Raw genomic sequence first — 17,681 nt, 5'->3', positions numbered from 1 at the left:
AGAGTTCAAAAACGTCATAGATTCACGTTAAGCGGCAGAAGGATTAGAGGTGACATGGGGAAGAAGGTTCTTTTACGCAGAGGGTGGTGAGTGTTTGGAATTCGCTGCCTGGGTTGTTGGTGGATCAAGAGATCCTAAACTCTTTCAAAAAGTAGCTGGATCTACTCCTAATGTGCTGTAAGCTTCAGGAAGATGGGATTGGAAAGGGTATCTGGGTGTCTCTGTGTCAACACAGACAAGATGAGTTGAATGGCTGCCTTCTGAGCTGTATCATTTCTATGGTTTTATGGTTCTACATTCAACTGGGACCACAACTCAAACATCCTCCATGTTTCTGCTCACTTCTTTGGCAGCCACCATTCAACACTGCCTTTAGCTTTCGTTGCAACCCCAAAAGTATATAGTGGACTCTTGAGCCAAATGGTATCCCGTGAAGGCATGGCTGATGCCCCTTAATAGTACCCTGAGAGAAAGGCAGGGGCAACAAATCAATGTCACCCATTCAGTAGGACAGCAGCTGAGCAAGCCACTCGGCCTCTGAAGATGCTCTTCTGGTCCTGGGCCACTCAAGTGCTGTTTTCCATGGAATCTCAGAATTACAGCACAGGAGGCGGCCATTCGCTCCATCGTGTTCATACTGGCTCTTCAAATGACCAGTACATCCAGTGTCACTCTTCGGCACTCTCCCTATAATCTTGCTTATAATCATTTTCAGATAAAAATTCAATTCCCTTTTGAAAAGTTCCAACAGATCTGCCTCCCCTACATTCTCAGGCAGTGCATCCCAGACCCTAACTACACACTGAGTGAATAAAAAACTTAGCCTTCTTGTCAATGATCCATTCACCAATAGGAACAGTTAGGCCCCCACCAACTATATCTGGACGGCACATGATTTTGAACACCTCTGTCAACATTCCCTTCGCCAAAAGAACATCACCCTCATTTCTCCTCTGGAACCATTCTCATAAACCTATTCCACCCTAAAGCGTAGAAACCAGAAGTGGCCATATTACCCCAATTGAGGCTGTACCAGTGATTTTATATGCATGGAGAATAACCTCCTTGCTCTTATAGTCTCTGCCCAGAACCTCCTCAGTCACTGTGGAGTCCTGCTGCATTCTCGATAACCTGACACTCCAGTGGAGTGTGGAATGTGAGGATGGTGAGGCCCAGGACTGAGACAGTTCATTGGGGAAGGAGCCCAGAACTTTCACAGCTACAAGCCAACGGTTGAAACCTGGGATTAGTGCAGACAGGTTGGCTCAGACTTCATGGGCCTTTTCTATGGCTATCAGTAAGGGCTGAGCTGTTTGAGTACATCGTCCATGCATGTGGGAGCTCAGGTAGCTTAGTCTCCCCTCCATGCCTGCCCCTCAACCTGGCTCAGGGTCACTGGGCTGAAACATTCCTGGGAACCCTTCATGTTCATGGCATCTTCACAGGATCTTTGCACCCCTCCTAGTGGAGCAGGGGCAACTCTCTATTCAGTGCCATCTCCTCTTGCCTTCTCTCCCTTCTCCTGCACATTCCTGAACGAGAGAAGTACATTTGCCCAGAGGCTTTTGCTCCCCTACGTGGCAGGTCCCATTTTATGTTCATTACTCCACATTCCCAGTCAGGGCCACAATAACAAATATTCCCAGATACCAGGCTTAAAGTGTCATTAATTATGCAGAATAAAGGGGAAATCACTAATCAAAAACAGGAGACAGGCACCACAGTCACACACACACACACACACACACACACAACAAAATGGACTGGTCTCCCTCCTGCTGTCCTCTGGGAACGAGGAACTCCCCCATTTCACTCACGGTCTCCAACATTAGGTCAAGGTTGTTACTGAACAATAAAAGCTTTGCTCAGAACCAGTGGACAAGTGTCCTGCTCCCATGTGGCATCTCTGGTGCTGTGGAGGGCTTCAGTAACATCCTTAGGGAGACCAGCAGCCTCAGTGACAGCGAAGTGAGTCTCACACTTTATTATCTGTTCCTGCTGCGGGGCTCGAAGTGGACAGGACAGCTGGCCCCGTCAAGGCTCACCCTCACAAAACTCTGAATTCTAATCAGTTGGCCCTGCAGGGGCAGGTTTCTGATCCAGGGCTTCTGCTCCCCCACCTCCATCCTAAAGATTCTGCTCTTAGATTTCATCCTTCAATTGCCCGCAGTGACCTGCACCGGGACGATCTGACATCTCAGCTGCCTGGGGACTGAGCCTGGATTGGTCTGTGGGACACAGGAACAGGCAGAGCTCCATGTTCTATCCCTGTAATATCTCAACCATCCCATGCATCACTCAGCAACAGCTCCCCTTACTCCAGCACATGGCCATTGTGGTTCAGACAGAAACACACTGCCTCTCAGCACGATATCTCATCGGGCCATTTCACTTGTGTGCACGCGCTTCATCGCAATTTATCCGGAGATAAAAGCAAGGTACAACAGTTGCTGGAAATCTGAAACAAACATAGAAAATATTCTTAAGAAAAGTAACATCACACTCGAAATGTTAACTCTGTTTCTCTCTCCGTGTATCCAGCTAGGCCTGCTGAGTTTATCCCGCATTCTCTGTGTTTTGTTTCAGACAGTGTACAGGACCGGGTACATTGGAATGGACAAAACTGAATCAGTGTTACACAGAGATAAATTTTATGATTAAAGGAGGCGAACCATAAACATTTCCAAACGTTGGTACCTTGGGCAAACATCCTGGCGTTTCTGTGATCATCCTGGAGTCTGTCGACCATATCGGAGATGGAGAGGAGTCCTGCTGCAGCTAGTAGGCCGGCTTGCCTCATCCCCCCTCCGAGCACCTTCCTCACTCGGACCGCCTGGTCAATAAATTCCTTTCGCCCGCCGATGAGAGAGCCGACTGGGGCTCCTAAACCCTGCAAAACCCACAAATACATAGTCAGCCACAGGAGAGACTCTGTCAGAGTCATGGTGTGGAGGTGCCGATTTTGGACTACGGTGGACAAAGTTTAAAATTACACCACACCAGGTTATTGTCCAACAGACTTATTTGGAAGCACTAGCTTTTGGAGCGCTGCTCCTTCATCAGGTCACTGTGGAGCAGGACCATAAGAGACAGAATTTATAGCAAAAGATTACAGTGTCTTGCAGAGGCTGTAAGATCAGCTTCCCTGAGGACATTCAGCTGACACTCCTGGCTGAACAGCTTCCCTTTGAATATCTGAAGCTGCAGCTTTCAAATTGGTACTGCCTCCCACTGCCCAGACCCTGTAACATAGTGAACAAACAATCACCCAAATCACCCGAAGATTGAGAACAATCACTTGAAGCGCCCAGAAAAAAACAACAGGGAAGGCCACTCTGCCAACTGATCTGTACTAGTTTGCTCCTTCATCAGAGCCATCTATTCTAATTCCAGTTCCAGTCTCGCTTCTATCATTCTTTAATGATCTCTTCAAATACATCAAAAGTTCCTGTTTAACTGACGGCATAGCTTTTGTCTCAATATTCACTTGTGCTAAAATCTCCCATGTTGTAATAACCCATTGCAACAATATTTCTTTTTATTTCCTCCTTCTAATGACAATCCTGAATTTCTGAACATTTTCAGTGAGATACTAACCACTGAAAACAATCGCTCACTGTTTATCTTCAGAAAACCTTTTGAAACTCTCTCTTAGGAGATCCTTAGCTTTTTCAGAGGCAGCAAATGAAGGATTAAAACTTTCAAATCACTCAACCAGCCTTACAGCATCTGTAGTGAAAATTTTTCCCCGTTTCCCTTACCTTCAAGTAGCCCACCTCATCCTTTTTCTCAACCTGTTCCTGAACTTCTTGGGTTCTAATCCTGGAGTTAGGCAGCCCACCAACATCGGTTCTGAAGAAGGGTCTCTGGACCCGAAACGTTAACACTATTTTTCTTTTGCAGATGCTGCAAGAACTGCTGAGTTTTTCCAGCACTTTTCAGTTTTTTTGTTTCGGTTTTGAATGATTTGACTCAAACGATTACCTGGACTCTTTCTCCTTCCACAGCTTTTCCTACGAGGCCTCCCCTTTTCCCAGTTGATGGCTCATACCTTGCTCAGACACATGGATACGGAGTCACAGAATCGCAGTATCTCCGAGGCCTTCACACCCAAAGCTACCGCTGCGTTCATCAGGCGAGCCCCATCCACGTGGACAGGCAGCTGGTACTTGTCAGCAAGAGTTCGCACCTGTACCCCGAGAAGAAGCAACAGTGACCTCGAGATAATGAACAGACCACTCAGACAGTGAATGGTGTCACACTCAGCATCTCACACTGACAAGAATCAACAGTGAAGCATTCATTTCCAAAAACTATTAAACAGAATCATTTGTGCAAAACCTTACAAGAGCTCTTGTTGGTTCGTACTTGCTCACAGTTAAGAGTGTTGCCAAGCCTGACCTGGAGGCTCTGGGAAAGAAGGGCTAATCACCTTGCAATGGAAATAGCCCTCAGGCCAAACAATCCAAAAACACAGCATCACTTTTCACAAGTTACCAGTGACAGTCAGTCTACCTCATATCTAGGTCTGCCTCCACTTCCTGTAAATTGTCAGATCGCTAATCTGATGTCTGGTTTTGGATGAGCAGAAATTTCCAGCATCTAAATGTTGGGTCAGAGAACATCTGGTCCCAGCCATAAGTTACGCTCTCACCACCAGTTCATCCCACAGCCTGGTAACTAACTGAGGCTCCAGACTGTTAACTTTGACCAGGTGCTTACATCGGTAGTGCTCATCCTGTCTGAGCTGAATGAATAGGTAACTGCCAGGCTGGAATGCAACAGGTGCGGAAGGGAAAGATCCTACATCCTCAGCCTCACCAATCTCCCCTGTCTCAGGTGGGTATGTCCATGATGGTGTTGGTTCGGATGACACCTCAGTTCTTGCCACTGGTTCAGAATCCTAACACTTCCTTCCTCAAAGCACTGTGGGTGTATCCCAAAGCTGTAGCAGTCTTAAAGAAGCAGCTCACTAACATCACCAGGACCAATAGGAATGAATAAATGCTTGGAGAAAGTGAAGACTGCAGATGCTGGAGACCAGAGTTGAAAAATGTGGTGCTGGAAAAACACAGCAGGCCCGGCAGCATTCGAGGAGCAGGAGAATCAACGTTTCGGGCATAAGCCCTTCTTCAGGAGAAGGGCTTATGCCTGAAACGTCGATTTCTCCTGCTCCTCAGATGCTGCATGAACAAATGCTTGCCCAGTCGGAAACACCCATATCCCACAACAGATAAGAAAGAAAAATGAACTCCCACCTTCTCATTGAGGGTGCTCTCTGTTGCATTGTGTGGTACTACCACTGTGTTAAATGGGACAGATTCTGAACAGATCTAGCAGCTATAACTGTACTAAACCACAATCTGTGACCTTATGGCCCAGTATATCCCTAGTCTACCATTACAATCAAACCAAGGAATCAACCCTGGGTTAATAAAGGGTACGGGAGGACATGCCAGGAGTAGCACCACACATGGTGAACAAACAGGCTTCAACCTGTGAAGCTGCAGAGTAGGATTACATGTATATTAAACAATGGAAGCAGCATGCTAAAGGGAAAGTTAAGTGTTTCCACAACCCATGGATCTGACCAAAGCTCTGATGTCTTGTCACATCCAGTCACGAATGGTAATGGATAATTAAATAACTCACAGGAGGAGATAACTCGATAAATATCCCCATCCTCAACAATGGGAGCCCAATACAACAGGAAAAAGACAAGGCTGAACTTTTTGCATCCATCTTCAACCAGAAGTGCTGAGTGGATGAGCTATCTTGGCTTTCTCCTTATGTCCCCAGTGTTGTCTTTAAGGAATACTAGCTAAGTGATAAGAAACAAAGTAATGGTTAATGGACATTTTTCAGGTTGGAGAAAGGTTTGCAGTGAGATTCCCAAGGATTGGTATTGGGATCCTTGCTTTTTCTGATATATATTAATGATGTAGATCGTGGTGTGTAGGAGACAACTTTAAAATTTACAGATGACACGGAATTGTAAGCTAAGAGGAGGACAGTTTAGAACTTCAAACAGACATAGACAATCTGGAAGAGTGGGCAGACAGGTGGCAGATGAAGTTCAATGCAGAGATGTGTAAGGTGATGCTTTTTGGTCAGATGACCATGGGTGCGGTAGCAGAGGGACATGACTGTAAAGGTTACAGGATGGGTGCAGAGAACGGTTAACAAAGCATGCAGTTTCCTGAAGCTTATTAATAGGGGCATACACAGGAGTAAAGGAGATTGAACTTGTCTCAGATACTAGTTAGACCCCGGCTGGGATGTTGTGATTGCTTTAAAGCCTTGGAGAGGAAAAGGAGAAGAGGAAATTTGGCAGAGGTTTTCAAAATCATGAGCCAAATCATGGAAATAGAAAACTTGTTCCAGTTTGTAAATGAATTGAGAATGAGTGACACAGATTTTAAGTTATTAGCGAAAGACGCAAATGCGTTGTGTGAGAAAATGTTTTCACTCAGTGAGTGGTTTAAGTCTGGAACGCACTGCCTGGAGGTCTGGTGGATACAGGGTTAAATTGAGACATTCAAAAGGACATCAGATGATTGTTTGAATAGAAATAATGTGCAAGGCACCCGATCCACTGTTTTAAACATTCACTTCCTCCACTCCATGATCCACTGCACCTCACCAAGGCTTTCTGTGACTACACCTTCCAAATCTGTGAGCTCTATCACCTCGAAGGAATAGGGCAGTAGATACATGGGAACCTCACCTGCAAGGTTCCCTCTGCAAGCCACACATCATCCTGAATTGAATCTATATCGCTGTTCCTTCATTGTCACTGGAACAAGATCTGGATTCCCTGCCTAAGAGCATCGTGTTTGCAGTGCTTTGAGAATGCGGCTCACCCCCAACATCCTTGCGGGCAAGAAGGATGGGACAGCAAATGCAGTCCTTGCCAATGACACTCATATCCCATGAACAAATAAAACAACAGATTACTTGGTGTCAATTCTGCTTGATAACTGTGCTGTGACATAGCCTGGAATGTTTCACTACACTCAAGGCACTGCATAAATACCAGTTGTTGTTATTGAATGGGGTTCAGTGCTGTTATTGTGCTCCCTCTAGAGGCAGCAGTGAGCCACCCACCAGTTAGAGATGGTGGAGTGGGTTCAGTATCTGTGTCAGTCAGACTCAGACTAAAACTAATCCCTGCTTCCTCCTCTGCTCATGGTAACGGCTGCCGCTGAGTTAAAGCGCTGCTTGTACCTAGTTAAAAGTTTGACTTCAAAAATTGTGTTAATAGCAACAGTTGCCTCACCTCCTGGAGAAAGAAGAGTGGCAGAACCCTCCCTCCAGCCTCATTATGAGTGTTCTCGAGGCAAATTACGCCAGTCCTAGGGTAGTGAGAGTCTGGGAAATGCTGCCGTATTTTTGATTCGACCTCATTCAAATCAAACGTTCCATCCGGAAGATTCTTTACAACGCGTGAGTGAATTCCAGCAATCTGAAAAGAGAAGATACGGTCATAGAAACATAAAAGCATACACATCTGGAACAGGAACAGGTGATCTGGCCCATCAAGCCTGCTTCACCATTCACCACGATCAAGGCTGATCCTCATATCAATGCCATATTCCTGCTTTCTCCCTAAACTCTTTGATGCCTTTAAAATCTAAAAAAAATCTTTTTTTGAATGTATTCAGTGACTTGGCCTCCTCAACCTCCCATGGTAGAGAATTCCACAGGTTTTCTAACCATCCAGTGAAGATTTTTTTCATCTCAGTCCTCCACAGTTTACCCTGCATTCAGAGATTCTGTTTATGATTAGATTAGATTCCCCACAGTGCGGAAACAGGCCCTTCGGCCCAACCAGTCCACACAGACCCTCCGAAGAGAAACCCACTCTGACCCATTTCCCTCTGACTAGTGCACCTAACACTACGGGCAATTTAGCATGGCCAATTCACCTGACCTGCAAATCTTTGGACTATGGGAGGAAACCGGAGAAAACCCACGCAGACACAGGGAGAACGTGCAAACTCCACACAGTCGCCCGCTGCTGGAATCGAACCTGGGACCCTGGAGCAGTGAGGCAGCAGTGCTAACCACTGAGCCACCGTGCCGCCCCAGGTTGCCTGGTGTTAGACTCTAGGGAAATCCTCCTCCCTCCATCGAGTCTGTCCAGCCCTGCTAGAATTTTGTGTGTTTCAATCAGATCCCCTCTCACTCTTTGACACCCAACAAATCGTTCTTGACACAACAGTCCTGCCATTCCTGGTAACAGCTGAGTGAACCTCTACTGCATTTTCTCTATGGTAAGGAGACAAATTGCACAAAATATTGCAGGTGTGGTCTCACCTTGGCCCGGTATAACCGGAGGGAGACATTCTGACTTCTGAACTCAAATGATCAACGTTAATGATTTAAACAGCTCTTGGTGAAGCATGTTGGGCTGAATAATCCCCTCCTGTGTGGTAACAAACCGTGATGCTAATACTGCAACAGTGGAGGATTTCCTGCCCATTAACTGCAGAATTAAACAAACAGGAAGACCACAGGGAGACAATCAGGGCCAAAGAGGAAGCAAAGCAGGACAGAAAGAAGCACAAAAGTGGAGCGAAAGAGAGATAAAGAGTTGAGAAGCAACTGAACAACATCAATTTAACTTTCTACTTTCATAATTTAACTTTCACTAATTCAGGTTGCGGAGCATGCAATCCTAAACTGAAATGTAACAAAACACCTCTAGAGGGCAGCAACTGAGCAAGAATAGGAACGTTTGAATGCACAGGGTCAAAGTGACAGCTAATTCACTGTCACAATTGTCTGTCACATTATATTTGTTCATCAATTTTATTTTATATTCTAAGTTAACACAATAACTTTGTTTGCCTGAAGACATAGGAGGAGGCTGTTTGGACAAGTGTCATGGTGTAGTAAACTGATTCTGTCAGTTCACTGGCAAAGCTGCTGCATTTAATATGTGCCATCAATTCAAAGTGAGAGTCATTGTTTCCTAACTTTAATTGAACTTAATAAGGCAAACGTCTGACCCTGAGACAATGAGTTGCAGTTTACTGTTGTAAGGAGATTCATGATCTGTTTGAACTTGTGAGATAAAGTGGGTGAATAGATTTGGTGATCTGTATTTATCTTGTGTTAAGGGGAACTCTGATGAAACCAGAAAGAGCAGAGAGAGAGACCGTACGGTCAATGATTCCCAGGGTTTCTGGTCATTCAGCTCCTGTCTTCAGAATTTCACTCCAGTCGTTGCTACTTTTGGGACTTCGCTGTGCACAATTCGGCTGTCAATTCTCAACATTATAACTTGCAAAGACATTATAACTAGCCCTGAAGCACCTTAGTATGCCCTGAGGTGGTGAAAGGTGCTACACAAATGCAAGATTTTTCTCACACTGCTTTAATGTCTCATCTGAGAGACTGAACTTCTGGCAGTGTGGCATTCCCTCAGTACTGCACTGCACCTTAGATTATTCGATCTGGTCTTTGCAATGAAATGTGGCCAGACACCCACCACTCAAAAAAACAGGAGGTCCCACTGAACCAAGACCAGCAATTCTTTGTGCTTGCAGAGAAGGGCAGGACTTGTACACTTAATGGTAAGGTCCTAGGGAGTGTTGCTGAACAAAGGGACTTCAGAGTTCCTTGAAAGTGGAGTCACAGGTAGAAAGGATAGTGAAGAAAGTGTTTGGTATGCTTGGATTTATTGGTCAGTGCACTAAGTATAGGTGTTGGGAGATCATATTGCGGCTGTACAGGGACATTGGTTAGGACACTTTTGGAGTATTTTATGCTGTTCTGGTCTCCCTCCTTTAGAGAGGATGTTGTAAAACTTGCAAGGGTTCAGGAAATATTTACAAGGATGTTGCCAAGGTTGGAAAGTTTGAGCTATAGGGAGAGGCTTAATAGGCTGGGGCTGTTTTCCCTGGAGCATTGGAGGCTGTGGGGTGACTATATAGAAGCTTATAAAATCATGAGGGACATAACAGGGTGAATAGCCAAAGTCCTTTCCACAGGGTAGAGGAGTCCAAAACTAGAGGGCATAGGTTTAGGGTGAAAGAGGAAAGATTTAAAAGGCACATAAGGGGCAACGTTTTCACACAGAGGGTGGTATGTGTATGGAATGAGCTGCCAGAGGAAGCTGGTACAATTACAACATTTAAAAGTCATTTGGATGGGTATATGAATAGGAAGGGTTTAGAGGGATTTGGGCCAAATGGACTAGATTAATTTAGTATATGTGGTTGGCATGTACAAGTTGGACTGAAAGGTCTGTTTCCAGGCTGTATAACTTTATGTCTCTGTGACTCTATGAGAAGATTCTTAAAATTCCACAATACAGTCTCTCTGCAAGAACTTCAAAGTTAGTACCAGGGACAATTACAGGAACTAGGGATTAGCCGTGGGGAAGTAGAGGTGCAGGTCTTAAATAAAGTCTTGAAGTTTGCAGAGACAGATGGCTCATGAGGATGGAGTAGGAATGGGAATGCTTCTGAGTTTGCATCAGAGACCCAGATTTGAGCAGCTCAGGGATTTGTATCTTGGAGTTATGGTGCTCACACCGGGTGCAAAATAACCCTGTTTCCCAGAATCTCCTCTACAACCACAAGCTGAAAGCTCCACTAAGATAAACCTCAAGTCAAAAGAAAGCAAAAGTGTCTGACTGTGTTAATAATGGGTTAGTTGGATGCCAGTTAAAATTTTAAAAAGTGAGCCCACTTAGTATTACGTGGTAACGTATTCCTTCTGCTGTGAGTGTTTGAGATTCTGAACAGCTACTCTAAGGACTAAAGCACACTGGACTTTAGTTAAAACACTTTTATTTTATATAGAAGATATTTTAGGTGGTTTAGTAGGTTGCACTGCTATTTGCCATTTAGCAACTCAAATATACAGTAACTATTGGACATTTCAGAACCCCATGTGCAAACAGGGTGTGTTGTAATTTAAGAAGGCCCAGCAGTACTTATTCACAGGCTCAGCATTTTTAATTTGGTCTTCATGCAGCACAACATCAATCACAGTACCTCCCCCACTCCCTCCACCACCAACAAAGCCAAATTTAGTTAGACGTTGTTATTACGCTTACCACAAAATAGAGTTACAGGGACACACAGTATAGTTTACTGACAGGTTTAATCAAGATGAAACAGCCAAGTGTCACATTCTCTTCCACCCTGTGCTCAGTGCAGAATAAGCTGCTGGTACCTGAGCAACACCTCCCTGTTCATAGAGATGGATATGTGCCTGGTCACCAACTATCAGTTCAGCTCCCCTCTCCCGGCAATGACACATGACTGCAAAGGAGAAAAGAGATACAGTCATTACTTAAACTGTGGAGGTTTCCCAGTAACTCTCGTGGGAATCAGTTAAGCTGATGCACACTTCAAACTAAAATAAAGTTTGGAAACATACTGTCAGGCAAGTCCCCGATTTGCTCCTCCTAAATATGAACCACATTTACTGTAAGAGCCACAGTGAAAGGAGTGGTCTTGTCCAGTTATGGGAAATGATCTGGCCATCAGGAATTGCTGTAAAGAGGCTGATTGAAGACACATGTCACTTTATTTCCATTTCATGACTTTCTCCACCTCGCACATCTGTCTCCAGTTACCTTTCAGCAGTTGGGACTACAGTGTGCAAATCTATATATTTAAGCTAGAATAAAAATGCCTTCGCCTGAGAAAGGGACTGAGTGTGAGGGAGAGGGGAGAATACCTCCCCCACCCAGGTATGTGATGGCCAGCTCAGCACTGACTGATTGTAAGGCAGTCACTACAAGAACAACCCAATGTGTTCTTTTTATGTGATTTCAGTCAATCAATTGGCCTCATGACATAAATAAAATAAGTCTTTTTTGCTACGCGTCAGGGAGTCATGTGGCTGGCAGGAAGTCAAAGGACTGCAGCAGCTCAAAAAACCCTCCATTCCCTTTCTCTAGGGGATAGAGTCCTACATCACGGAGACAGGCCCTTTGGCCAAAACTGGTCCATGCCGACCAAAATGTCCATCCACGCTAATCCCATTTCCCTGCACTTGGCCCATATCCTTCTAATCCTTTCCTATCCATGTGTTTGTCCAAATACCTTTTAAATGATGTTAATGTAACCGCCTCAACCACTTCCACTAGCAACTTATTCCATACTCGTACCACCCTCTATGTAAAAAGGTTGCCCCTCAGGTTCCCTTTTTATTCTTTCCCCTCTAAACTGATGGCCTCCAGTCTTTGACTCTCCAACCCTGGGAAAAAGACTGAGTGCATTCACCCTATCTATGTCTCTCATGATCTTATACACCTCTATAAAGGACCCCCCCCCTCCACCTCCTATGCTTTAACGAAAGAAGTCCTAGCTTATCCAGACCACTGCATCCAAGCAATATCCTTGTAAATTTCTTCTGTATTCTTTCCAGTTTAATAACATCCTTCCCATTGCAAGATGACCAAAACTAAGCATAATACTCCAAGTGCGGCCTCATCAATGTCCTGTATAACTACAACATAACTTCCCACCTTCTATACTCATTGAAGGCTAGTTTGCCAAAAGCCTTCTTCACTGTCCTATCTACATGTGACTCCCCTTTCAGAGCACTGTGAACTGAACTCCAAGATCCCTCTGTTCCACTACTCTTCTTAAGGCCCGACCATTCACCATGAAATTCCTAACTTGATTTGACTTTCCAAAATGCAAGATCTCACACTTATCTATATTAAACTCCATTTACCAATTCTCAGCCCACTTCACCAGCTGATCAAGATCCTGCTGCAATTTCTGACAACCTTCCTCACTGTCCATGATACCTATTTTAGTGTCGTTAGCAAATTTACTAACCACGATAACAATGAACCTGCCAATGATGCCCAATCTGGAAATTAATATGAATGCATGAATTTCTGACAGGATATTTGCTTTAAAGTAAGATCTGCAACTTTCCTTGTTGATAAGTTGTGAAACAGAAAGTGACATTGTTAGGGAACATGCTGACTCCTTTCTTAACCAGGTTACATTGCTATACGAACCTGTGGATAGCTAACTCTTACTCAAACCTTGCTATCTATCTCACATGATACAACATGTACTTCAGACTTTGTAATATAGGGGCTGTGATCAACATGGGTCAGATGATTTTCCAACTAGGCAGCCTAAGTTACTGCTAAAAATATTCATATTTTGTTTATTTACATTATAATCTCAAATATCAGGCAAGATGACATTGCCAAGAATAAACTTGTGCCAACAAGTTTTAGTCATCTTGCACTGATGAACATCTCTTGACTTTGGCAATATGGGGGTAATTTGTGTCATAGATTCTTCTCCACAGAATCATTCTCCTTCCGTCATTATAACTTTGTGCAATATTGCAGATGGTATTGATTTATAGATTAATTTGATATCAGTGTGTCAGTCATCCTTCTGCACAGCTGTTAACTGTTTCCAAGCTGTTACAATGCTTATTAATAGGGCTTCTGAGTTTCCTGTTACAGAATCTTGAAAGCAAGTAAATGCCCGAGATTACAATAAGCTCTAGAAATGGAGATAGGATCAAATTCAGGACAGAGAAGGTGTATAGAATAGATAACGTGTGACAAACTGAGGGGGAGCTTGACAGATACTTGAAGTGATTAAGAGGCTTTCATTTTGATACCAATATGCTTTCCTGGTCCTACGTGTTCCTAAACACTGTCATTCTAAGGTTCCAGTTCATTGAGCCTCGTTTTTCTGTCACTGTTGATCTACTGGTAGAGAACTGCGGAGCTAATCATAATCAGCTTTCCTAAAATAATTAAAGGAGAAATAGCATTCTTGAAGACATATTGTTCAGCATATTGTACCTAGCCACCAATTACAATGGCAGTATTCACAAAACATAACAGCTCATGATAATGTCAAATGGGTTCTGTTCAGAGAAGGATCAAGTTTACACAAGAGAGTGGAAATATGCCACCACTCCTTGGACCACTGCACTGCACTCATGTAGTAAATGAGGACTGATTTAAGAATGAACCATGACATGTTCCAGCGAAAACAGAATGAAGCTGATTGCAGTGTACATTTAAGGGCTGGTTTCCCCAGTTGGGCGAATCAGTCAGGAAGGGGAGTGAGCAGATTGAAATTTGCATTGAACCGTGAATGACAAGTAAACAGCAGTGGAAGATATACTGATCCCTGCTGTGATAAATGGATGACTGCAATATCACATGCACAAAGAGGCACCTTGCACGTGCAGAAAAGATAGAGGAAGATGTAATGCCTGTTCTGCACACTCATTCCATTGAACTCCAAACAGAACCAGTTCTGCTTCTGGAGAAAACCAATACTTCCTTAATTCTTCAATGAAGTGCAAAATGCAAATAGTCCCTAAACCTGAGCTTGTGACAACACCCTCAGATTTTGATCACTGTGCTGAATACTGTCAAGTCACATAAAGAATCTTGAAAACCAATTCAGTCTGATGCTAAATGTCTGCATTTAACCAGAGAGGTAAAACGCCCAATTTACCACAATCCTCCATGTTTAATATCTTCAATGTGGAAGTAATTAGCATAGCCCCTGGTTGAGTCAGGATTTTGATGTTTGGCATCTTTCATTTTTATGAGGTTTCCAGTTCATTTCTAATACAAGGATCTGTACAATCCAAACTCAGCTCATATAGCATACAGCTGTTCTTTCTCACAGGGTATGTGAACAAGTATTTAATTTCACCTCTTTCAACCTAAATTCTATTTTTGTGACAGATATTCACACGTTCAGAAAGACAACAAGCTTCAGCCTCACTGTGAATGCAGCTCCCTGCCTCTATGTCAGGATTTCCTCTTCATCATTGTACATTTTCACTGTCATAGCATCTTAGGGTTGATGGACTTCTACTCACTTAAACATAAAGGATAGTTTCGGACTCTCGTAGTGCACATCATATTGTTCTTCCGTTTCCACTTGGCTATCTCAGAACTGGGCCAGCATGGTAGCTTAGTGGCTAGCACTGCTGCCTCACAGTATCAGGGACGCAGGTTTGATTCCATTTTCAGGTAGCTGTATATGTGGAGTTTGCACATTCTCCCAGTGTCTGTGCAGGTTTCCTCCCAAAGTCCAAAGATACGCAGGTTTGCTGGGTTGGCCATGCGAAATTGCTTATAGTGTGTAGGCTGGGTGGATTAGCCATGGGAAATGCAAAATGACAGGGTAGGGGGTAAGTCTGTTTGGATGCTCCTTGGAGAGTCAGTGTGGACTTGTTGGGCTGAATGGCCTGTTTCCACACTATAGGGATTCTATTCCATGAACATAGTTGTCAAGGTCCTTGCTTTATTCATTCATGGATGGGGTGTCACTGACTAGGCTAACATTTATTGCTCATCCATAATTGCCTCTCAGTAAATGAGCACTCTTTATGCACTGCTGCTCTCATACAGGGTATGGGCACTGACAGTACTGTGACAGCGCCTTTGTTTCATAGGAACCTTTTGGAAAAAGACTTGACACAATGAGATACTAGGCCAAGTGACCAGCCGTTGGTAGCTTTCACATTTAAAAAAACCATGTGAACCAAAAGATTAGATAGAATCCAACAGTTTTATTTTGAGTAAAAACTATTCCATGCATTTTCGTAAACTGAATGAGTATTACAGATGTGAATTTATGCATTTGGAATAAATTAGGTTAATGGAGCTAAACAGATACTGGTACATTGGTGTGAGGTTATGATCACTGGTTTGACATTCAGTGAACCTCAGGGCCACGTATAAAATTTAACTTTAACTTCCCCTAAATCTGTAGATATTCAAACTGTCAATATGAAAGATGTAGCTATTCTGATTTTGCCTTCATGCAAGCCTTCAAACCCACCAACTGGCAAAATACAAACTGAGCTGAATTCTCAGACCCCAGTTTGCTCATGTCTATTTTAAGGAATCCAAAAGTATTAAACACAAAATTGAAAGCATAACTACGCTAAACGAATCTTCTATCATCAGTTCCACTTTTCGATTTGTGTCTATTTTTAGGTGTTGGCTCTATTCCCCTCAACAATTTGACAGACAGATGTACCTCCCATCTCTGCAAACACTAATAAAATTGACAGCTTGCATCTAATGCAACAAAATGTGCCTCTGGGGGTGGGGCTTACGAAACAAAATCTGAAACTGAGCCACATAAAATGGATAATAGAACAGAGATGGTGAAGAGGATAAGATGGGAATTCCAGAGTTCAGGGCCTGAGCAGCTGAAGGCATCAGCACCAAACAGTGAAGGGAGGGATGTTCAAGTGGGAAAGGTGTGCAGAGATAATGAAAGCACCTAGACATCCTGCACATCACTTGTCAAGAGGCCAATAATGGACCACGTGTGCCTATGTGCTGTTGGAAATGCTGTGAGCCATCAGCAGCAGCAGCTGAATTGTCTACCAGCACATTCTTTAATCCAATGACTGGCATATACCCCACTCAACCATTACCATCAAACCAGGGGATCAACCCTGGTTCAATGGAGAATGCAAGAGGGCATGCCAGGAGCAGCACAAGGCATACCTAACATGAAGTGGTAATCCATGACACTACCAAACAGAACTACTTGCGTGCTAAACAATGAAGAAAGTAGGCAAAAGACGAGACTAAGTGACCTCACAATCATTAGATCAGATCAAAGCTCTGCTATCCTCCCATATCCAGTTATGAATCCGAGTGGTGAACAACTAAATGATTAACAAGAAGTTCCTCCATGAAGAGGAGCCTAGCACATCCTTCCAAAAGGCAAGGCTGATGCATTTGCACACATCTTTGGCTAAGTAAGTGCTGAGTAGATGATCCATCTTGGCCTCCTCCAGTGATCCCCAATATCATTGACACCCCTTTTCAGCCAATTCGATTCACTCCAAAAAATGGCTGAAGGCACTGGATACTGCAAAGGGTATGAGCCTTGACAATATTTCAGCAATAGTACTGAAGACGTGTGCTCCAGAACTTACTGCCCTCATGACCAAGCACTTCCAGTAAAGTTACACCACTGGCATCTATCCAACAATAAGGAAAACTGTTCAGGTATGTCCCGCACATAAAAAGCAACTTAAATCCAACTGTGGCAATTACCCCACCGGTCTACTCTCAGTCATCAGTTAAAAATCACACAACACCAGGTTATAGTCCAACAGGTTTAATTGGAAGCACAACTAGCTTTCGGAGCGACGCTCCTTCATCATCAGGTGACTATCATCTGATGAAGGAGCAGCACTCCGAAAGCTAGTGTGCTTCCAATTAAACCTGTTGGACTATTACCTGGTGTTGTGTGATTTTTAACTTTGTACACCCCAGTTCAACACCGGCATCTCCAACTCAGTCATCAGCAAAGTGATGAAAGGCATCAACAACACTGCTAGCAAGCAGCATCTGTTCAGCAATAACCTGATCACCGATACCCAGTTTGGGTTCTGCCAGGGATATTCTGACCTCATTTCAGCCTTGGTTCAAATAGGGACAAAACAAGCTGAACTCCAGAGGGGAGAAGGAGATATACCGTGTTTGACATCAAGGCCACCAGCTGACTGAGTGTGGCTTGGGAATGCTAGTATCAAGAGGAATTGAGGGGAAACTCTCCACTGGTTGGAGTCAGAGCAGAAACAGCTATGGTGGTGGTTGTTGGAGATCAAACTCCTTAACTGTGAGATATTGCACCGTTCTGACTCAGAACTATATCACCATTCCATCAGTGTTA

General features: G+C 43.9%; 1 protein-coding gene across 3 annotated transcripts in view; it reads right to left on the bottom strand.

Annotated features, from left to right (window-relative positions):
* Nucleotides 1-17,681, bottom strand: part of tha1 (threonine aldolase 1) — a 96,380-nt gene that overhangs the window by 23,364 nt on the left and 55,335 nt on the right. For all 3 annotated transcript variants that reach the window (XM_088000695.1, XM_088000692.1, XM_088000693.1), the window contains exons 3-6: nt 11,191-11,279; nt 7,280-7,465; nt 4,052-4,189; nt 2,698-2,890 (exon numbers count right to left, since the gene is read on the bottom strand). In XM_088000695.1, the coding sequence (XP_087856821.1) occupies nt 2,698-2,890; nt 4,052-4,189; nt 7,280-7,465; nt 11,191-11,279 (606 nt within the window). The remainder of the gene's footprint in view (nt 1-2,697; nt 2,891-4,051; nt 4,190-7,279; nt 7,466-11,190; nt 11,280-17,681) is intronic.

This window comes from Chiloscyllium plagiosum, unplaced genomic scaffold (genome assembly GCF_037043375.1).
Source record: "Chiloscyllium plagiosum isolate Xiang-an unplaced genomic scaffold, Cpla_swu_hap1 HiC_scaffold_25, whole genome shotgun sequence".
NCBI classification, from domain to species: Eukaryota; Metazoa; Chordata; class Chondrichthyes; order Orectolobiformes; family Hemiscylliidae; genus Chiloscyllium; species Chiloscyllium plagiosum.
The sequence above is the reverse complement of the archived record's forward strand: the minus strand, read 5'-3'. Positions and strand labels throughout refer to the sequence as shown.